This window comes from Nipponia nippon, unplaced genomic scaffold (assembly GCF_047370975.1).
Source record: "Nipponia nippon isolate SJK-2023a ecotype South Korea unplaced genomic scaffold, ASM4737097v1 scaffold_4, whole genome shotgun sequence".
Taxonomy (NCBI): domain Eukaryota; kingdom Metazoa; phylum Chordata; class Aves; order Pelecaniformes; family Threskiornithidae; genus Nipponia; species Nipponia nippon.
The window spans coordinates 55,492,305-55,514,947 of NW_028262358.1; the positions used below are offsets into that span (position 1 = coordinate 55,492,305).

The following is a 22,643-nucleotide window of genomic DNA, read 5'->3' on the forward strand; positions in this document are numbered from 1 at the left end:
TCACTGTAAAAGTTATGTTAATTCATCCCTCCAGGGCTTATGAGATCCAGACCTCATTCCTTGTTTCTGTATATTTGGTCCCCCCCCCCCCATATCTATTTTGCAAATAAAGCCAAATAATAAGAACAAGAACGATTTGGCAGAAGCACCACATGGATACATGTTTTAAAATAGATGAAACTTTTCTTACATTTAGGTGTAAGACTCTCAAAACTTTCAAAAATAACAGATATTTTTGAAGTTTGGTAGTTGCTTCAGCCTACACTGTAGTTATTTTTGCTAAGTATGCTGGGTTCCTATTTTCCACAAATTAGGGTAGATGCTAAAATGACTAACCAGTTTTGAAAAATTTGGCCTTCGTTTTGTAATAATTATGATTCATTGCAGCTTCTTCCCAAACTTTAATGGCTTTTGCTTAAACTGTACTGGAGTTGCATTTAAAAAGAACACACACCCCCCCAAAAGCCCTCAAACCACAAAACACTCTCTTCCATTGAGGGTCTGCTTTACATTTCATGCTGGCGTTAGCCTGCTAGTGTCATGGGGATGCCCAAACTTCAGACTTGTGTCTGGAACAGCCATAAGAGGACTTTTTCTCGCTACAGGAGAGCTGGGCAGCTGCCTCTGAATTCTCCTTGGGGGACACCACAGTTGAAGGAGGCATCCACCAGTTGTTGGGAGCTGAGATGTTGCAGAGAAAGGTGTCCACAGGTAGAGAGACAGAAAACAATGCTGCTTTTTGAAAGGTTTGTAACTGATCCATTTTGAGGGCCAGGACTGAAAGGTGGAAGTGAACCCTGCCACTGCCAGTGGCATATGCATAAGGCAAGAGTAGTTCAGTTGAATGTAATTATACTTTCTGCTCTCCAGAGAGCATGGTTGTTTCCCCCCTGCCTGCTCTGGTTTTTATGCCAGTGTGTGTGTGTCTGGCTCTCCATTCAGACTTCTTTAAATCTTTGGAGTTTGTAACTAAATTCAATTAAGAGAAAATGCTCAAATCTACATTTCAGCAAAGTTTGTGAGCATAAGTGGCCTGAGAGAGGAGTCCTATAAGGTTACATCTGTATTAAATTCAGATGGGTCTAAGAATGTTGCCTGGAAGAAGATCGTCTATGAGGGTCATGTTCACTGGTATGATTTTGGGGAATTATAGCTAGCTTTCTCCCCAGACAGTTTCTGGGCATGGCTCAGTCCCTAGTCCGGTTCAGCCATTGCTTCCGAGAGGTGGTTTTTATGTACCCTGTTTTGGAGACTAAGATCACTCATTAGCACAGATGTGGCTATTCTGTCCCAGCTTGAGCTTTTTGGGCACATTTAGTGCATTAATTTAAGTATAGCCTTTGTGTTTCCAATGATGAAACTCTGTGATGTGAGCTCAGCCTTTTTTCAGCATTAGAGAATCTGTAGGTTGGTCCAGCAATCCTGTGAATGTCTTCACTGTGGGGAAAATCAAGGTTCACATTTTATTTGATGTGACCGTTTCTGCACCTCAGTCAGCGTTTTTCTGTTGTGCAGACTTTTTAGTTCCTGGCATGGAGTAAGCCCGCTCTACGGTGTTGCTCTTATTTATTTTAAAAGTGAATTTCTGGATTTTTTTTTTTTTCAGGAAAAATGGGGGAGCTAGGGACTGAGGATAAGAAAAATTTTATAAAGAAATAGAAGGATTTGACACTGGCATGGCACTTGCTAAATTGACATGACTTGGTGGGTCAGCAAGTAGTGGTGACCATTGGGCAAAAAATGATAGTGGCTTGGTGATAGCCCTGGGAATACTGCACAGGCTGTGGGGACAGTGACAGGGGTGGGAGAAGGATGGAGTAACTGTCATCAACTTTGAAGAAATAAATCCGTCTTCCTCCACCTATTCCTATTGCCTAAATGCTGCAGTAAGGCTCAGAGGGCTGCAGAATATCATTTGCTGATGAGATAGAGTGGTTTCCTGCTTTTTGTGGTAGTATACATGGCCCTTTGTGTGTGTTTGAAATACAGCAGGGACTTTTTTTTTTTCCTCTTGCCCTGCTGAATAGGCTGACATCATCTCGGAGCCGAGGCAGGGCCAGGTGGTGTCCTGTCCTAGCCGTGCCTCTCGCCGGATTTGGCGGAAACTTGGTGTCGTTAGTATGCGCCCCGTGTGCCCGTGTTCCTCAGAGTACAGAATGTGGGCTGGGCAGCAAGAACGGAGGAACTGGGATTTTTATGTACCGAGGATGGAATTATATAACTTGAAACAGCGTTATTGGAATACCTCTGTGTTTTTTGGTTCAGTACATCACTATTTAATACTTCAATAAACCCTTAAGGTTTATAAATGCTTCATTGCATGTCTTGGCAGTGCTTAAGGTTTGTTTCCCAATTACTAAGCTTGAGAGGCTGTTTTGCAGAAGGTTCACTTAAGTTATTTCTTCCCTTAAAAGTGGGAGAAAAGGAACTTTCATCTGAATTCACTGGGCTTAGCTCTGAGAATTCAAAAGGCTTTGGAAACTGGCTGAAGCTCTTGGTACTGACTTGAGTAATATCCCCTTGAATATTTACTTTAGTCAAGCCTATTCAGAGATCCCCCTCCCACCCTGTCCTTACTTGCATTGATTTCCAGTACTAGATCAAATGACCAATGAAATCCAAAGCTTTGCCTCTTAAAAATAGGTTATTCAGGAGTTGTCAGTTGTATTCCTGTGGCCTGATTTTATGTACTGTGTTTACATAAATTGCAGTAACTGGAAAAACGTACCCATCTCTATTGCATGTATAGTGATTTGTGAAGTTAACTTATTTGTATCCCTCCACAGTTTTAATACAGTGCATGATATTGACATGTCTTTTGAAACTTCTTGACATAATTTTGGGAATTACATTGGTTTTAACTCAATTAAGGAGAACTGAATTCCTTTATGTAGCTGTTTGCTCTTTTTCATAACTTTCTCAGGATAGAAATGAAATACTTGATTACCCTTTATGCCTTCTTCTAGTGTTGTTGAAGTACACGTGATGCATCTTTCTCTCTAGTAAAATTGTACTTGGTGAGAATAGATAGGAAGAGAGAGATCCCTTTATCAGTAATTCTGGCATTCCAGCTAGAGCAGGAAAAGCTGACTGCTAAATCCATGATTTGTTTCTGATCCTCTACTAAGTGTATAGAAGGAGAAAAAGCTTCGCTGTTCAGTGTGGTTCAAATGGAAAGGTAAGAAAGGTGACCTTCATCACTGGTGCAAGAAGGTGGAGAAGGTGAAGGTGCAAGAAGGTGGAGAAGGTGAAGGTGCAAGAAGGTGGAGAAGGTGAGGAGAGGAGAATTTGGACTTCTTTTCTAGGTGAAAAGTGGCTGTTAGTTTAGAAATTAAAAAAGCTTTGTAATCATAACACCTCCTAAAACTATAAGGTAAAGTTAATGGAAACCCTTTATTGACTACCCCTTAATAACCTATGTTCAAACATGATGTTTCCTGATGATCACTATCCTTGAAATAACTTTCAAGCTAAAGCACTACAGGATTTGGGGTGATTTTTCTCCCATCTTATTGAAAGCTACAAACCAACATGCAATTAACCAAAAAAAAGGTGTCTCAGCATAAGCTGTGAATTACTAGAGTTGTTTCAAGAATCTTACAAATCTCTGAAAGACTCTCAACAATTGCATACTCTTTTATAAGCTGTCCATGAGGTAATGTCAGATGACGATTATTTTAGTACAAAACAGGTATTTCTTTGTTTCTGTGTTTGAAAACTAAGGCTAAGTTATTTATTTGTTTTATTTTCTGAGAAGGTGAATGGAAGTCCTGTCAAAATGCACAATGCCTCAGACTCCATGCAGTTGTTGAGAATTACTTATAAATTACTTATAAACAAGTGATTTGTTCAAACTATGTCTCTTAGACTGATGTAGAAAGGAGAAAAACATTCAGCTGAAGGAGATTGCCTTTCCAACTATAACATTTGTAAGTGATGTTATTTTTTCCCCATGTGTTTTTTCTGAATGGAACTAGTGTTCTCACGTAGGGCCAGTAAAGGTCTGCATTTGGCGATGCGATATTTAGTAATAAATCCAGCTTTTCTAAGAAAGCATGTTGGAGATAAGAAGCTTTGTACGTTTATGGCATTAGAGGGAGTTTCCCTGTCTAGAGAATACTGCATTTTAACCCAAAAGAAATGTTTATTCAGCAGTTTGTCAGCTGCTTCTGTCAAAATGGTCATTCAAATTCTTTTGGAAATTGTGGCAGGTTAAAAATTTTTACTGTGCCTGGTTTCCCTTTTAGCAGCTTTAGACTCCTAGGCTCTCTACTTGTGTTGATCATAGGTGGGTGAAATAATTTCCCTTCTCTTTCTAGTCGTATTTAATTTAATATTCCATATTCTTTATAGTGAATATATATGCATGTATTTATATTTATGTATGTATATTAAAAACCTGTGGTTTGCCAGAGATTAAGCATGAATGTTATTTGACATTATATAGTTTCTCTATGCTCTGCAGGATGTACGTGCCACAAATGTGAACAGGACTAAGCTTGCAGTTACAGATCTCTGCTGAACTGAGGACACGTTATTCAAAGCTAATATACAGTTAGAGGGCCCTGGCTTCTCCATCACAACTAGTGAGAGTGTTCTGTAGATAACTTTGGCTCGAGAAAATATGTTGTTTGCAAGCCACGCTTCAGCAGTTGCGCTCTGGAGTGCCTTGATAAATAACGGAGTGTTTTTACAGGAAATGTCCCCATCTGAGTTATGAGGCCATTCATTCAGACAAACTGCAAATGAACGTGCACAGCGCTGTTAGTTTGCCTGTTGCTAATTTCCTCTTATTTCCACGTCTGTGCAGCATGTATATAAATACATATATATATATATATATATATATATATACACGCACACACAGATGTACGTATCCTGAGAGAGAAGGAGAAGTTGGAGGAGCGTGAAGTGGTCCTGCAGTCAGCTGCCTGAGCCAGGCCTGGGGCGCAGCCAGGCTCGGCGTTGGGGCGACTGGAACATGTCAGGGCTCAGAAAGCTTTAACCGTTGACTCTTTTTATGCTGTTTGCTGTGTTGGTTGCCTAATGTTATATACTCCGTGATGAAAACAAAACCCCAGAAATTGTCATTAATCACACTTTACTGTAGTCAAAAAGTTAGATGGGCTTTTTCTGATGGCTGTGGGGAAAAAATATGTTTCACAGGGTATATGTAAATAACTTTGTTATACACAGCTGTACTTTGGGTAGCCATTGACAATTTCTGGAAAAGCCAATTGATTATAACTTGCCTAATAATTATAAAGCCCATGTCTAAACCTCTCATTTCAGCAGTAATATTATCGCGCTCAGGCAATTGCAGGAAACACACAAATCAGCTTCATAGGAGCCCTTTTCCTGATGGGGAGTCTGTCAAACTGTGCCCGTTCCTTTCCTTGCAAAACGTGATGGAGTCCCCATTTGCTAGAAGGTAGTGAAGGATCCGCGTGTAAAGTGATAATTATCCATTATCCTGGTTTTAAGAAGGCTTCCCGTTTGTGAGCAAGCATCAGCAATGCCAAACCAAACATTCCTTTGTATCCTTTCCTCCCCCTCCCCCCCACCCCGCCCCAGCTGTCCAAAAGAGTTTACAGTTGGAGGGGGGGTAAATCTTGTTCTTGTTTACTTGGGATTAATGTTGTTTAGGAAAATTTTTAACAAAGTAAGTGGACCTTCTGGACAGTGCTGACATTTTTATCTTTCGTCAGTATGATCTTCTTTTGGAAGTTCTGTGGGTTTTTTTCTATAGTGAGGTCTGAAGTTATTTCTTTGAAAATATATAGTGAAGCTAAACATATTACTGGCATTTTATAGAAGAGGTAAAATAGCCTAATTGGAGTTGATGCATGCCAATTGCTCTGTTGTTAGCGAAATGGGAGGAAAAATAGCTGTGCCTTGAAAAATGTGTGCATGAGAGAATAAACTTGTGATTTTGATTTGGTGCAGACCAGCGTTTTGTTTTTCTTTCCTTTTTTCTTTCCTTTTTAGGGGGCTTTCAGAAACATGTATTTAAGTGGAGAGATGAGATACGCCTAAAACAACTGACTTTGAAACAGACTTGTCTGTATTTATACTCTTAAAAAGCATTGGGCTGTTCTGTAGTCTTTGAGTATTGACTTTTGGATGCACCTTATCTATTTGTCAAGTTGTCTGTGAATGTGTTTTCAAGGTTTGCATTACGTACTGGTTCTGTGAGTTTAGGAAGACGTCATTCCCTATCTCAGTGCCTTGGCTGTGGCCCTACATAAAGTTAAAATATGTATGAATTTTGTTCGTCCCATAGATACTAGCTTTTCTACTGACCTTAAAATATCACGAGTTTCTCTGTAGGAGGGCTATAAAGTTTTCATTTAAAACAAAACAAACCCCAGAAAAGCCTTCATTATTATCATAGTTCTGTGATTTCAGGAGAGACTACCCTGCGTAATACATGCAGCCTGATGTCCTTACTAAGTGGATGGCAAGGCTGTTTCCCTTTTTCTATTAAGTGTGTGTGATGGTGTTAGTGAACTTTAGCTGGGTGTCAAGAAATTTCCCGTAACAGAAATGGAAATGCGAAAAGCAAGTGTCAGAAGGTGAAATGCGTGCAGACACGGTAAGTGTGTTTTTCCCATAGTAACAAAATTCTTCAGATATATTGGAATCCATTGGTGCGTTATCAGTCACTGCAATGTGTTCAGCACATAGGACTGGATTCAAGTTCATTTAAGACTTATTATACTTTACTTTCACTGTTATTTGGCTTGTTTGCTGTGACTGGATTCCTTGTGCTTCAACAACAGCTTTTCCTCACAGCCTGTTTTGATTTAATTTCCTCCGGTACTTGAGCCTGTGGTGAAATGATGAATTTGCACAATAGTGGTCTTTTCCAAGACAGTGTGTAGTGATATCCTAAGCACAGGCATCAAGCAAAAAGAGAAGTATCTCTTCAAGTGCTACCACACAACATCTGCAATAGAAAAGCAATTTGGAGGAGACTTAAAGCCTGTGAAAGCAGGTATCAGGGGCTCTTTACTATGTATGCCAGGCACACAAGTCTGGAGGTTTTTTGTTTTGTTTTGTTTGTTCTTTCCTGTCTAACAGAGACATGGGATTACAAAATAACTGTTAGGATGTTAGCTGGGTTATTGCCCTTGTTTGGTTGGTTGGTTTTTTAAATTTTTGTTGTGCTTTTGTTGGGTTTTTTTGTTTTTGTTTTTTTTTTTTAAATGTTTGAGAGGGGCATGGAGCAGCAGCAGCCTTTGCCCTTAATCAGGAATCTAAAGCTGCAGCTGCTGAGCACCAGGGACTTGAATGTGGTAAAGACTAAAGAGGGAAACTTTGCGTGTGTGCATCTGTGTGATTGTCTGTTAGCCAAATCAGCATCTCTCCTAATTGTAGCAAAGTTCAGAGCTCTGAAAAGGAATTTGAGTAATTCTGAGATCAACACTGCTGAAATTCTTTCCTCTTTGGTTTTCTTTCCTTAACTGTGTGCACTATAAAGCAGCTTTTGTTATTGCTGAAGTTTGACAGGTTGGTATCCAGCTGTGGAAGGTGGTTTTTTGTGGGTGTGTTTTTGTGTGTTTTTTTGGGGGTTTTTGTTTGTTTGTTTGTTTTTTAATTTATTAACCCAGAATTTTTGGCTCAGTAGTAAGGTTTATGTTGTGCACCTCACTAGAATTAAATCTATTGGAAATTGAGACCGAATGCGTCTGCAACTGTTTTTCTTGAAACTTTTCTTATGAGAAAATACATCTTCTAAGAAAGGGAGATGCTACTGACCAATGAAAATACCAAATGTAGATTTAAAAGAATTTTTTTTTTTTTAAACCAAAGTCAAGACACCTAGCTGGACTGTGTATGTTAGAGGGGTGAGTGGCGAGCAAAGCAGAAGCACAGCTGTAGAGCTAATGGCTGGAGACTGTGTTTGGCTGTAACTCCCTCAGGTGACACTATAAAGTGACTGTGTAAGTTCTTAAAGTATTGGAGAATTTGTCAAGGAAAAACTTTCATGCTGCTCAATGTCGTGTGGTCTCTTCTGGCAACTGTTGTGGTTCTGGATACGGGTTTGACTGTTCTTGCAATGTGAAGACTTGCGCTCTAAAATCCTTTAGTCTCTTCAGCGCTGTAGCTGGTGTATGTTCATAATGGCTTTTTGTGCTCTTTCAGCACTCTGTATGTGCATTACTGAAGAGTCACAATTTAACGGTGCTAGAAACAAACTCTTCTAGTAAAGAAAACGTTGAGCTGTGTGCTTGTGTGTGTGCTGAGGCATTTAAATGGTTTTTCTTTTCAAATGGTTTTCTTTTCAAATTTGGTTTTCTTTTTGTGGTCCTAATTAGCGCTTAACAATAGAACTAGTATTATCTAAAAATTGAAATCAGAAAACAATGTAATCATAGCTCAATTAAAATATTTAATCTCCATCTTTGTAAATTTTAATAATGAAAACTATGCTGTTGACTTTTTTGCAGAATAACTAGGTGTAATGTATTACACGGTGTTATTGCTTAAATTGCTCAGAAAATGGTTTGCGTAGAATACGTTGCCTGCTTGTTGAGGAGCAGATTTCTTTAAGTAGATGACAGCAGTATTTTGTGATACAATAGCTCTACTCAGTAGCTATGACTCGCTACTGCTGTACTCATATAGTCTGTGCTGGGACTTGCCTGTAAGTCCTTACATATCTCAGGACTGACCTACTGTCCTGCTCTTCCTTGGTTTTCATCAGGGGCATATGTTAGGCATGTCCTGCGCTGAGCCATCTTACCCAAATCTGTCTGTTTTCTCAAGCTTAGATTCGAAAGGTGTCCAAAGCATCAGACCTACTGTGTGTAAGCGAAACACGATCTTTTGATGGATTTTGTTTGGCTGTGTGAGTTTTTCTAAACTTCTGTGAGGACCTGGGAGGGCTGCTGAGATTAACTGTGCTATACAAAGGTGTGAGAGAAGCAATATATGTGTATGTATTTTGAAAAAATGCCCAGTGCTTTAGAAAAGAACTGTGGTTTATTCTAATGATAGAAAGTTTTAAAATAAGGACAAGGTGGTATATAGTGGCTTTGCTATCAGGCTACCTAAACCCAAATCCGGCGTTGAGTGCTAAGCAGGGCTAGTCAGATATCCAAAAGTGATTAGGATCTGTAGCGCTTGCTTGGCATGCTGGCCAGAAGGGCTTGGCAGTTTCTGCTACAAGCATTTGCTTTTGTCTGCAAGTTGAGCAGTGTGTGGCACTGGAAGGAGCAGCTAGTGCCACCTGCGGGAGCTTCGCTGGAACAGGTGGCTTTGTAGTGCAGAGATGCGTCACCACGGGAAAGCGCTGTCACGACTTCCTAGCACCCCAGGAGGGGCATTGGGTTGTTTGCTGTCAGCTTTCTGTGGTACAGCATGATTATATGCAATGTAGGGCTGATCTTGAGCAAAGTTGCATGTGTAAAAGGTGATATTTTCAAAAATACTCATTAACAGTTGATATTTACAGAAAGAAAAATACTAGTGGGTAATTGCGTTAAACTAACTTAATTCAACCTGCACTGAAATGACATGAGTTTGAAAGCTATTGCTTCTGCTGAGCTGATAAACTGCTGTGATCCACACCAAGTTAATGCATCAGAACCAAATACATGTATTTCATCATTAAAAAAAGGACAGCTTTCTCCTTAGGCTTTGAACTTATGTTCCACAAGGGTATTTGGGGATGTACAGGTTATCTGATGGAGTGTCACTCAAGGTTTGATCCCTTTTCCTCCTCCCAGAAGACCCTGTGGGGAAGGTTTCCTCTGTTTCGCTTGGTGTAGTAGCAGCATGTGTTGTTAAGTAAGGAGTCTTGCAATGTGGTTGGACACTGACCAAATGTTGAGGAAGTCTCATCTTTTCAAGTTCATTCTCTACAAAGTTTGAAGGAGAAGATAGTGTGTCACGTTCCATCCTAGACCTCATATCCTGTGATACTTTGTAAAAAATATGCTGTCTTGACTTGTAGACTGAATCACAGTGATTAGTTGCTGAACTTGATCTTTTAATGGCTTTCAAAAACCATGACCAAAGCCTTGGGGTAGCACTGGGAATCGATTCAGAGCTATTGGAGAGACTGGAGGAGGGAGAACATGTATGTGTAGCAGTTAAACCACAGAGGAGCCAGACAGCTCATTCCTTATACTAGAATATGTGTGATGTTTTTCACATTCAAACGCAGTGAATTACGGTAAACCAGAATGAAAACGACAGAGGGATTCTGTGATTTGGTCTTTGCTTGACGGGAAGAAGTTAGGTTTTTTGAATTGCAACTGCAATATACACGATTAGCTCCAGAAACTAGACAAGAGGATGCTGTAGATTTATGCTGTTTTGATGAAGGGGGCAGGAGAGAGAGTCATGTTACTATGACTTTCATCTATGGGGCAAACAACGTGCAAAGGAGGTTTTGCTCCTTCTTGCCAACGTAGATCAGACGGTCTTGTTTGGACCAGCGCATCTCTTAGTGCAGTTTTCTTAAGTGCCACTGTTATTGGCCTTTCTGTGGAAAAGAAGGTGCAAGGGTGACCTGGGCTTGGCAAATCAGCAAAATGTGTAGCATTTTACAAAAACAAAAAACCAAACCAAACCCCCAAACCCCAAAAACCAACAAAAAACCGCCAAACTTGGAACATTTCAGCATGCGTTGATGTGCAGGGGAAAAAAGGCTAGGAGATTTTAGTGGGACTTTGAAGAAGAGGGCTGTTGGAGAAGGGAAGCCATGACTCACATCCAGAGTTCTGCTGGAAGGGAATGAAAGGAGCCATTAGAATTCTGTGCAATTTTGAAGGAATAAATATTAACTTGAAATAACACTTTAATCTTAAGCAGGTACTGCTATGTTACTTAGAAGGGCTGAGGGGTGGTGGTGAATAGGAGCAGAAATGAGGCTTGATGGCAGATAGTGGTTTGTGTCCTCGTAACTTCTATCCTTTCTGTCCATGCTATTTAGAGTTTCTTCCAGTGTTACTTCTTGGTTCATGTGAAAGAACTGTGTTAGTGTTAGCATATAAACTTGCTTTTATGGTTTATGTGACCTGGGATCAAAGGTATTCTCATGGAGTTCAGAGCAGCAATGCGTCTGCTCCAGAAAGGATTTTTGTAGGCAAACAAATGGCAAAAAACTAGATACGGGGTGGATGTCCTTATTCTCTGACAAAGCTATAGGCAGTATTTAACAGACAGATGTCAAGTTCTGGTCGTGTTAATGTGGGTGAGAAATTTGCCATAGCCTTCCTTGGAGTCTGGAGTTCATCCTGCAACCTGAGACCTTGAGTGCTGTTTTTGGGCATTTGTGAGCGGTTCTGCTTTCAGAAATGCAACATCCGATACCATTCACCTGAGAAGCGCGGCAATCTGGGCAGGCTCTGTGTGGGCATCTAAGTGTCCTTGTTTGTTTACAAAATTTTTCATGTCAAAAAACCTACTAATACCCATTTTCTCCCCACCCACTCTTACACATTTTTAATTACAGCAGGAAGAACTCATCCAAATACTGTTTAAAAATAAACCAGCAGATGGCTTTACTGTTAACAGCGCGGTGTGTAATGTGGAACTTGAGGGCTTCAGTTGTTCTACATGTATTGATCTGTGTTCGTGAAGCACTGACTGCTTAATCTGTAAAAGGCTGCATTTAAAAATGTAATACAGTATTTTAAAGGAACGCTTATGTTGATTGTGAATAAAGTGGCCACAGCAGAATCTTAATATTAATGCTGGTTGTGCCTCTGGAAGATGGGAAAGAAATGCAGTGTCTGTCTAAAGCACTGTATTTGAAAAGTTTTTGAAGAAATCCAACCAACTTCCTTAAATATGATCAATTCCAGTTATTTGGAACAGGCGTAGTCTAGCGGCCAGGGATTTGACACAAAGAAGGAGATTCAGGTTAGATTTTGGTTAGTGATGATCATTTTTCAAGGTAAGTGCATAGCTGAACTCCATAGTTGCAACTGCAAACAGTCCTATGATGAGCAATAGTTTCTTTCGAGCTCCTTGATGCTTTTTTAGAGTACAGCAATAACTTTGAGAGAACAAAAATGGGACAGAAGTCTTCTCGCCAATTTAAAATTGAAAATTGTGATACTTCAATTAATACCTATTTTGAATAATTGGAAACCTTTAATATTTTTTTAGCAAAGTATGGATAATTTAAGAGACAAGGACTGTATTTGTCTGTGAAATGCAGGTAATCCATATTTTTCCTGAGCATGCTTTTTTTTTTTTTTAAAGTAGTTTTCAGTCACTGATGTGCTTGCTATAAGTTTGAATGTTTTTCCATTAATTCAGCTATAGCATGCTGTTGAGTAGATCCTATGTTTAAAGGAATTGAGATCTTATTTTTTCATAACATTAAAGCTGATCTGCAGTTTTTAGCAGCTCAGAATTTTAAAGGCAAACCAGTCGACTAGAAGGTACAACAAATTTTTTGAGCTAGGACCTCCCAGTATGCCTGTCTGGGTGGCCCTGGCTGATTATGGCCTGTGAAAATGCATGGTCATATGTCGGAATGTTTTTGGTTACTGTTAAAGAGTTTTGCTTAATTACGAAATGTAAACAGTATGGCTGTGTTTATTCATAAATTATGAATGCATATGTATTTCAAGTTCTCTTACTGGGATGTTTTGTGAAAAAGTGCTCGGAGGAGTAAGCAATCGGGAGCAGCTTTGAGCGATGAATTCAGAAATACTAAGTACCCCATGGACTAATAGAATAGCTGAGCCTAAGATCCAGAGACAATTAAAGCCATATCAATTATTGCAAGAGTATTTGGAAGAGTCTAACAGGAATGTTTTTATAAGGTATTTTATATGATTGATCTTGAAATTAGTAGTAGTAGTAGTAGTATCCCAAAGTTTGCAATAAGATTTTTTGGATAAGTGAAGATTATTTGTATAGAAAGCGAGCAAGAATTACTTTCTTTTACATCTTACTAGCAAGCTTATTCCCCAAATAGTGCTGGATTTTACGTGATTCCTGCTTGGCCTTACTGCAGAAAGAGTGACTTACTTTTTTAGTCTAATGAATAGTATTTGTCAGAGATTTCCTTCCTAGATTAAAAGTAGGAACTTTATAAATAAATAAATAAATAAATAAAGGAATGCTCAACTTTGATTTCTGTTTTTTGAGTAATTTAAAATTTGATATGTTACAGAAAACAAGAGCAGAGTTCTGTATTTATTTTCTTTAAATCTTTCCTCCTTCCAATAGTTTTGTTATGCATCTCAGAGAAGAAAAGAGTAAAATAAATCTTACAAGAATTAAGTTTATCGGGGTTACATGAAGAGAAATCTTGATTACTTGATGATATGACTAGGAGTGATGATATAGGCCTTTTTATCAAAAAATGTGGATTTTTTTTTTTTAAAGTTGTTTAGTATATTTGGCCAGTGTGGAACTGACTTGCATTAATGAAAGAGAAGGAGCGGAAAGCATACTTTTTAGTTTTTAAAGTGTATGGATTTCCATGCTTTTTAAAGAAGTCACTTAAAATAATATTCTGTGCTACATAAGTGGAGCTCAGTTTTTATGTGTAATTTTTAAAATTGACAATGTTATGGGAAAACGTTGAAGGCTCTGTACGGGTCCTGTCATATTTGCACCTGGTTGAACTGTTCCGGGACTATTAATCTCCTGTGTGATTTAGAAAAAGCTAGGAAACAGCAACACATTTCACAGACTGTTTCATTACTGAAAACCATTACAGAGAGTGGCAAGTGTTTCTAGACAGTGTTCTGAAGATGTGCTTTTCTGGGCACAGAGGCTGACTTTCTTCAACCTGTTATAGCTATGTTAAGCCTCCATTGCTATCGCTTACTGTAATGCAAAGCCGCTAAATTGGTAAATCTGTGCAAAACCGTTAGTGGGACAGTAGTTTTTAAATTGCCTTGGATTAGCCAAATGAGTTCTTGAAACAGAGAGCTGTTGGAGCTGTGGAAAGTCTGAACCTGTTCAATAAATACCCTGGTTTGTGTGCAGTAGTTGAATGATCCAGCTTTCAACTTGCCATTCCATTATTAAAAATGCCAAGGTCATTCAATGCCTGTTTGAATCCTGCTTGGTTTTGTGCTGGGAATGATAGGTCATGCTCCAAAGAGAGGGATGACCACAGGCACTCCATTGAATTCCAGAGAAGTGACTGTTGGTAGGTGTCTTACTTTGAGTGTAATGCTTTCTGGTACTGAATTTTGATGACACAAAAGCAAGCTTATCACTTCTTTAGAAGGTCAAGTAGAAAGAAATGTTGGCCTAGTTTAGACGAGGAAAATAAGACTTGCATAAATAAAAATTAGGGCAGAAGAGGCCAGAAAAAAAAAGTAATTTTTTTTTCTTGCTTGTATTTAGCACCTTTACAAAATGCCAATAAAGAAGCCCAAAATTATTTCTGAGACTTCCAATTTTATGTCATTAATGTGTCGGTGAGTTACTCTGTGAGCATTTTCATGGTGAAGTTTACTTAGGTATTTATTTCAATTCTGTGCAAATCCAACCAACCAAAACCAGAAAACAAATACCTGGATATCCATGTTTTATTATTTTAAATACATAGTTCCCTGAATTTGTGATATGAAATGATTTATTTAAAATCTAGAATTTACAGAAAACATTTTCTTGGATTTTGAAATGAATCACAGAAGTAAATATTGTATTTATTGATGTGATGATTTGGTTCAGACGCACTGTGTGATTAAGTAGTTCCTATCAACTTTACTAGTAAATCCCTGGATAACTGGAATTTGATTTATAAACTGGTGCAATGTCCACAGACAATGTGTAGCACATAACTGAATGTGCAGGGTTGGACATGAGCTTGCCAAGTTTTAGAATTAGTTGGTGTATTTATTCTAGCCAACTGTTCCATGATGATAAGCATAGATAATTAAATCTGAGTAATTTGAAGAACAAATTTATTTTTTTAAATGTCTTCTGGAGAGTAGGTTTCTGTTTTACAGCAAATTTATGAAGGACTTTGGAGACCGTTAGGTGTTTATGGTTGTTTAAATCCTCTGTTGAGCTCATGCTTGTTTAGTCAGTTTGTGACACTGTCCAGCTGTGGTTTATGAACTTATGTGCACAGACCTTCAAGTGGGTAAGTGTTATCACTATTAATTTTAGGGAGTTCAGAGAAGATTTTTTGGTAGTTCCAAATCTTCAGTATGTGTAATGTGTGGACGAAGCATCTGTGTTAAGGACAAAGTAATTCCTGAGTAAGACCTGGTGATTTTATCTTGAGTAGAGATAAATTGGCTGATGTAGAAAATAACATGTAGTAGAGTTTCCATCAGCTAAATAAGAATTAGTTTGTACCCTAGGATGTGCTAGTGGATTGTAGCCCCAGATGTGTCTAACATTTCTAAGCGTTTTACATATATGTAGATTAAATATGACAAATATACTTGCCCTTGATAGCACACCTGAAATACTTTTTGTTACTTAAATTGCTTAAGAAATCCTACGTATTTTGTATAGTTTAGTTTTAATGTAAACCCAAGCCCTTTATTGGATGCTAGGGTAGAAATGTTTTCATTCTAGATCTGGTGATAGGATTCAAAACATGCCGTATCAATTTGAGCGCAACGTAATTTAAGAAGGGGAAAAAAAAGGTCATTTATTTGTGTTCAGCCTCAGTTCTGCTGCAGCGTGAGCCAGGGCAGTCTCCCATAACTCTGGATCTGATGGTTGTCTGAAATCTGCACGCTGAATTAGCTCTGTTGCCTCAACATTGTTAGAAACAAGACGATTCGGTGACTTCATTAGGAATTAAGGCTGTACTGCTAATACTTCCAATGCTGTGCGCTTTGTATAGTGCTGTACCCAGCCCTGTGCTACATGAATTGCCAGCTGAGGTGAAGTCCCCGCCCCACTCGGCGCACAGTCTCCTTCGGGCAGAGAGTCCCGCTCTTTTTGAATTGTCTTTTCTTGATGCATCCTGTCTGATCTTGAGGCTTTCATTATGTAAAATAGAGCGTCAGTCCAGCTGGTGATGGGAAAATATTCAAAGCTGCTAAACAGGAGGATACAAAATCCCAGTCAGTATGTGTTGGCCACGTGTTGACCGTCGGCCAGTACCACAGAGGGCACATAACACTGCTGTAAGAGGAGGCAGGCTCACTGCCGTCCTGAGAAGCCTTTTCTTCTCTGCCCACTTCTGGGATAGAAGAAATGTTGGTACTTTAGAATGTAGTAAAGCTTTAAGTTAATGGGATTTCATGTTTAATGCAGGCTGATGTGACCCTTTGCGTGGCCCCTCTTTCATTAAATTCATCAGTACCTGAGTGTAAGCAGTTCTTCCATCCCAGTTCATAGGCCTCTCACTAGAAATTCACTGAGGGGGAAAACATCCAAACTCAAAGACAGACTGGTGAGGCCGTACCTCAAGTACTGCGTTCACTTTTGGGCCCCTCACTGCAAGAAGGACGTTGAGATGCTCGAACACATCCAAAGAAGGGCAATGAAGCTGGTGAAGGCTCTAGAGCACAAGTCCTATGAGGAGCGGCTGAGGGAACTGGGGTTGTTTAGCCTGGAGAAGAGGATGCTGAGGGGAGACCTTATTGCTCTCTACAACTACCTGAAGGGAGGTTGTAGTGAGGTGGGGGTCGGTCTCTTCTGCCAAGTCACAAGTGATAGGACAAGAGGAAACGGCCTCAAGTTGCACCAGGGAAGTTTAGGTTGGATATTAGGAAAAACTTCTTCACTGAAAGGGTAGTCAGGCATTGGAACAGGCTGCCCAGGGAAGTGGTGGAGTCTCCATCGCTGGAGGTATTTAAAAGACTGGTAGATGTAGTGCTTAGGGACATGGTTTAGTGGTGGACTTGGCAGTGATAGATTAACAATTGGACTCGATGATCTTAAAGGTCTTTTCCAACCTTAACGATTCTATGATTCTAAGTTCATCAGATGTAATCAGTGCTTTCAGTCTACTACTGCAATTTATTAGAGGGCCCTTTTGTACCCGTGTACCTGGTAGTACATCAGGTGACAGTCTGCTGAATGGTGTTGCGGTTAATCTCTAGGGAGTTTTGTTTGTTTACATCTCTTACATACAAACACGGAAATGATGAAAGCTGAAAATCCATCCTTTGCAGGGTCATAGGGCAGGGGAGTGTCCTACTGAAATGTACTGTTTTTGATGGAGAATGCTTTCTTTGCTTTGCACCCATTAGGTTTTACTAAGCCTGTGTCTGCAGAGATGCCAGATAAAACACCAGGTGGTACAGAACCTGTCCCCAGGAGTGAAGGTTAGTAGTTTTCTTTCATTTGGCTTTGTGAAGAATTTTTCAAGTAAAAAACTGAGTTTTCCTTACTGGCCTTAAACTTAAGGGAGAGCTGAATTAATTTTATGTGTCCATGTTTATCTAAAGAGGAGAAACTTTTCACTTATTTTTGTGTAACCTTTCCCTCCCTTCCTAGCCCATCATCCATGATAGTACTAAAATACATAATGAGGGGTGAGGACCAGTGGGCTGCTAGGATTTCAGCTTTGGAGAAGATGTTTTTTACCCTTTTGACAAAGAGACCTTGTTGACTCGGGCCAGTTTTTCATATAGAATACTTAAGTCTCATAGAACCAAAGCTGACATTTAAGATGTGGGATGATTGATACAAGGAGGAATTGAATATGCATGATTTCCACTAAAATCAGTGGAATCTTGAAATGCTCAGTCTTTCTGAAAATCAGATAATTTTTTTTCTTCTCAAGTTTTTCTTCTTCAAGGTTTTTGTGTTTTTCAGTAGCTTCTGATGTCTGTCCATTAACTTTAAATTCCCACATCTGAAAGTTAGGTACTTGGTTTCAGGGAAAATTTGTTCTTTAGAAACAATTGTAATCCTGATAATTTGAGTCCTTCCTCAGAATCACTGCTGAATGTTTCATTAAAATATTTTATAAAAATTTGCTATTTCACGTGAAGATTGTGAGGTGTTTCTGGCAGTTTTGTGGCAACACTTGTAGTAGCTCTTGTATACACTTGCTTTCTAGATCATTGCTGTCCTCATGCAAGAGCTGTATTTATTCAAATGCATGTTTTAGTTTGAATAAAGCTTACAGCTCAGGCTGGTTTATGTTGCTTTCTCTCTAAACCTAAAGATATACATCTCAAAATTTAGTTTTAAATGTTTTTCGTTGCATTTGAACCTCAGTTTTGACATTTGAAAGGCATCAAGGAACATGCCGCAATAATAATTTCAAAAAGCACATCAATAGCAGCACAGAAACAAATTTTTTTCCATGTAAAGGGTATTAAGCTATGCTTAACTGCAAAAGTCCTTTCTATTAATTTCTTTTTTAAATTTAGAGTAAAGCATCAAAGAACTGAGTTCTTTCTGATTTACATGTTGTGTGCCCCCCTTATAAATAAATCCTTATGCTGAAAGCACTGTGATGAAGAACCAAAGCCTGCACTTGTGCCGTGAGTTAGGATGTGGAACAAATTGTCATGTACCTTGCTGGTTGCTTCCTTAAAAGTAGCCTATGTGACCCCATCTGTGGTGCTTCTAGGTATTAATGAAGTCTGTATGTTATATATTGAATTTATTTTCTGGCTGTGGAACTGTGGCAGATATTGCTGCATTTCAGCTCTCCAGCCGCCGAGAGAAGTTCTGGTAAATTGAGACATAGGGATGATGTAAAACTTTCAGATCAAGTCTGTGGAAAACTCACTCTGTCTCTGAAAGGTAACTTTATTTTCTCTTATTGCATTTTAATTTACCATGTAAGCAACTTCTAGGAAGTGAGTTTTAAGGTTTGCTTTGGCTTTACAACAGGAGTTAGAGAGGCTAAGACTTGTGATAGCATGGAGCTGTAGACGGGCTGGGAGCAGGGGTCTGGGGGAAGGAATGGAAAGAATCCTGCAGAGCATCATTAATGATGAAGTCACTGGCAGCATCATGTGGCCATCAAACAAAGATCGATTCTCCTCCTTACGCTGGCAATCAGAGATTGATGCCTGTGAAAAGGGATGGGCGAGGACTGAGAGCTAGCGTGTGCATCTGTTAGTGAAAAGACAACAGTCTTTGAGGTTAGGACATCCCAGGTACCAGTTTCCAATCATTTTCCTGCTAGCTCCATCCCCAAATTAAAGGTTGAAACCAAACACAGGATTGTTCATCTCTAGGTACAGAGAGGAGGCAGGGAGCTGCTTGTTTCATTTAATTTTAGGAAGACTCCTGAAGCCTTCAGTGTCTCTTTGTTTCTGTAAATGTGGTTTCATTTCACCAGAACTGCCAACAGGTAAAAAACATTCCAGAAACATTTTTGCAGTTAAGCAGGGATCTAGAAACTGCCCTGAGGATCTCGTTCATTACCTTCAAGGTTTTTGTGTTTTTTTCAGTAGCTTCTGATGTCTGTCTAATCAAGCAGACACATAATATAGTGTCCTGCACATTATCAAGGAAAGCTAAAACTGGAAAGCTTTCAGACACCAAATTCGACTAGAGTGTTTAGGGATACCACAACTAAAAATCTTCTCCATGTATGCTTTGTTGTACGTTTTGAGGGAGTTAGTATAAGATTCCTGTGGCTTGAAATCTCCCATGTACACAGAAAACACATGAAAAATGATTGTCTAGGTCATTAAGAAACTGCACGTATAAGGTTGTATAACTGTTTATGTATTCTCTCACACATACAATATACACATGTATATACATATATATATAGAAATGTGTGCATGTAGACGAATATATAGCCTTAAATCATGAGATCCTAAGGGAGCTGTTCCCATGGGAGGCATGGTGAGTGCCAGCCTTTGGGATGTGCAATTTCAGGGTTCCCAAGGCAGTGGGCAGGGACGTGGCAGGGCTTTCTCTGGCATGCTGTGCTTCAACTTTCATGTTTGGTCTTTGGAAACAGTCTAACTTCTCCACATTATTTTTGTTTCCAGATAATATTGACCTTCCTTCCCTCCCTAACCTAATACCTCATGTTTTTGACCGAGGTTTGAGGAACCCGAAAAATAGATAAACTCCTTGCCTATGGAAATGAGCTCTATAGGTTTTGAGGTGCAACAGGCAATTTCAGTGAAGCTTGCTGCAGTGTGTTGGTTTTCATGACGCTCTGTGTTTTATAAACCACTAGCATGAGGGAAAAAACTGAATAACTACCAACAACTTGAAAAACTTTTTTATAGATTGTAGTAACACATCCTCAGGTACTTAGATGGATTACTAGTGATGTTAGTGAAGTAAGGAATTCATACAATAAAATATAGCTAATTAAAAATATGAGATAATGCTGAGTCTTCATTTTCAAATTACAGTTATCATTGTATTTTGTTGCGATAAGAGTTTATGAAGTTCTTCAAGCAGTTTGTATAAAAATGTGCTTTAACAGATACAATGTTTAAACATACAATTAAACAAAACTTGGTTCAATCTGGATGCTTTGTTTTTAATCACTCTTCTGAAATTAATTTGTAGATGTTGAAAAAAGAAGGTGAAATAATGAATAAAAATGAGTCTTCACATAGAGACCTGTTCTTACATCTTGAAAATGTTCTACTAAAGACAAAACATGATAGTAGTGTCTTCTAATGATACTAAATCTTTAGTGCTGGAAGTTACAACTTTGAGAGGTTTTGTTGTTTTATTCTCATAAATACTCTTACTTTCAAAGAATGTTATGATAACGTTTACTGAAAAGAATTGCCAGGCATATGCCAGTGGCTGCTCTAGCACTGACTATTAAGATAAACTTCCATAGTCTTTGACCATATGCATCTCTATTTACTTAGTGTTTATACAGTTTACTAGTATGTGGAAATGTTTCACTGGTATGATTGAGTCAGAATTAAGAAGTGAGTGTTTAATTTCTCACGTTTAAAATATCACTGCTACTTACATGCATAAATGTTTATGTGAACTTTCTTAATTATTTCCAGACATCTTATTGCTGCTTGTTTTTTTTTTTTTTTCCAAAGAAATATTCTTGCTATTATTGGTTTATATAGGAAAAAAAAGTGTATTTGTTGTTACAAATTTCTAACAATTAACCTTTCATGTTTATGAAGGTCAAGTTGGGTTGAACAAAGTGTTGTCAAGGTAACTGATTATCTGAAAACTTTTAAAAAGTCAATGTTGCTTTAACCTAGGAGCGCCCCTCCCTGCCCCTCACCCACTGACCCGCCGCTCCATATACTTGAGTTAAGCCATGAAGCACACAGAAGCAGACAATTGAGAAATGAGTTTCCTGTAATGAAGTTACTGTAACTTAGTCCTTGACTCGAGGGTCCCCAGTGAGTGGGCAGACTATTTGCTTTTCTGCCACCTCTTCTGTCAAACCCTTTAGAGCCAACAGTTACATTTATAAATCTCACTGCTTGCTTTGTGCTGTAGAGGGGGGGAAAAAAGGACCTGGAGATTCGGTTGTTGCGAAGATGGGAGTGTGTGTATGTCACATGTGAACAATATTTTTGTGTAGCTATCAAGGAGTGGTAGACAAACAAATTAAAAAAAAAAAAAACAAACCTACCATGATCCACATAAAACTTTCTTAACTGTTTTCCTACGGCAAAGCTATTATATTCTATTTACAATGGATACATTTGGAACAATGTACTATGTCAATACCAGGAAGTGGATTGAGTGTATTTCTGTTTTAGCTTGCAAAGGAATTAGCATTTGTTCTGCTCGTGTTTGCTGAAAAGTCACGCTTAAACTTCTAGTATAGTTAACCATTGGAAATTAGGCTGTGATGGGAGTACCCTACCCACTGCACAAATTCCTCCTCTCCCTTGCAGTAGTTCACAGCGACTGCTTGTGGTGGTATCTGGAGCTGTGCAATTGCTCATTTGCAAAAATTTAGGGGAATGATTGTAGATTTTTCATGATGAATTATCTATTTTGTAGGATTAAAACAATTTTTTTTGATACCTTAACAAAATTTTGAAGATAACTGAGTAGTTTTCATAAAAAACAAGTGCTTCATCCTGTGGATTGCTCATTAATTTTTTTTGTCATGATACCTTTGAATAGCTGTTCATAACATAACGAGGCTTGCTTCAAAGAAACCAGATGATGTCTACCTTAGTACCTCTTTGGAAGACTCCCACGCTCAGAGTTTTTGGGGTGTCAGTCAAGTGCTACCTTAGCAGTAGCTTTAGGCAAAATGCTTAGAAAAGGTATATGGATGCAGGAACCTTTATTAGGTTTCTCCAGTTAGCTTGACTGGTTGTTTTTCTGTGCCTTAAATGTAGAAATCTTTAAAGAGAAAGATGTGAGGAAGTTAAACTCCCTCAAACTCTTCTTCCTTTCCTCCTTCCTCCCGTCTTCTTCCATGAAGCAAGAGCCATGACTTCCCCCAGCTGGATCCTCCCTTAGTGACTTTGTGGTTCACGCTCGCATCCTGAAGGAAACGAATGTTACACCTGGGCTTTATAAACAGCCACTGACAAATCCCAGTGGACAACGAGCTTATGTCATTGTAAAATATCCTATAGTAACAGCAGTGTTTTTCCTTGCATTGTGTACCTGATGGCGCTAGTGGGAGCCTACCAGCTGTTACTGTTGTTTTTCGTGATAAGACTCATTTAGTTTTATAACTCCTCTGACTTAATGTTTGCCTGCTATTTCTGCTGTAATATGTAGCACTGCACAGGAAAAATATGCAAGCACAGCCATGTAAATCTGTAGACTGTCCAATGGATCACACCTTTCAG

The 22,643-nt window shown here is 38.9% G+C and overlaps 1 protein-coding gene across 7 annotated transcripts in view; it reads left to right on the forward strand.

Annotated features, from left to right (window-relative positions):
• The window catches only part of PLEKHG1 (pleckstrin homology and RhoGEF domain containing G1), a 140,437-nt gene that overhangs the window by 23,804 nt on the left and 93,990 nt on the right, over nucleotides 1–22,643 (forward strand). For 4 of the 7 annotated variants that reach the window (XM_087776768.1, XM_087776766.1, XM_087776767.1 and 1 more), the window contains one exon: nucleotides 17,154–17,228. The exons of 1 other annotated variant lie outside the window; for it this stretch is intronic. In XM_087776768.1, coding sequence (XP_087632894.1) covers nucleotides 17,180–17,228 — 49 coding nt within the window. In that variant the 5' untranslated portion in view covers nucleotides 17,154–17,179. Of the gene's footprint in view, nucleotides 1–6,485; nucleotides 6,596–17,153; nucleotides 17,229–18,604; nucleotides 18,664–22,643 lie in introns of those variants that run through there. 2 more of the 7 variants (XM_087776772.1, XM_009466303.2) reach the window with 2 other exon arrangements.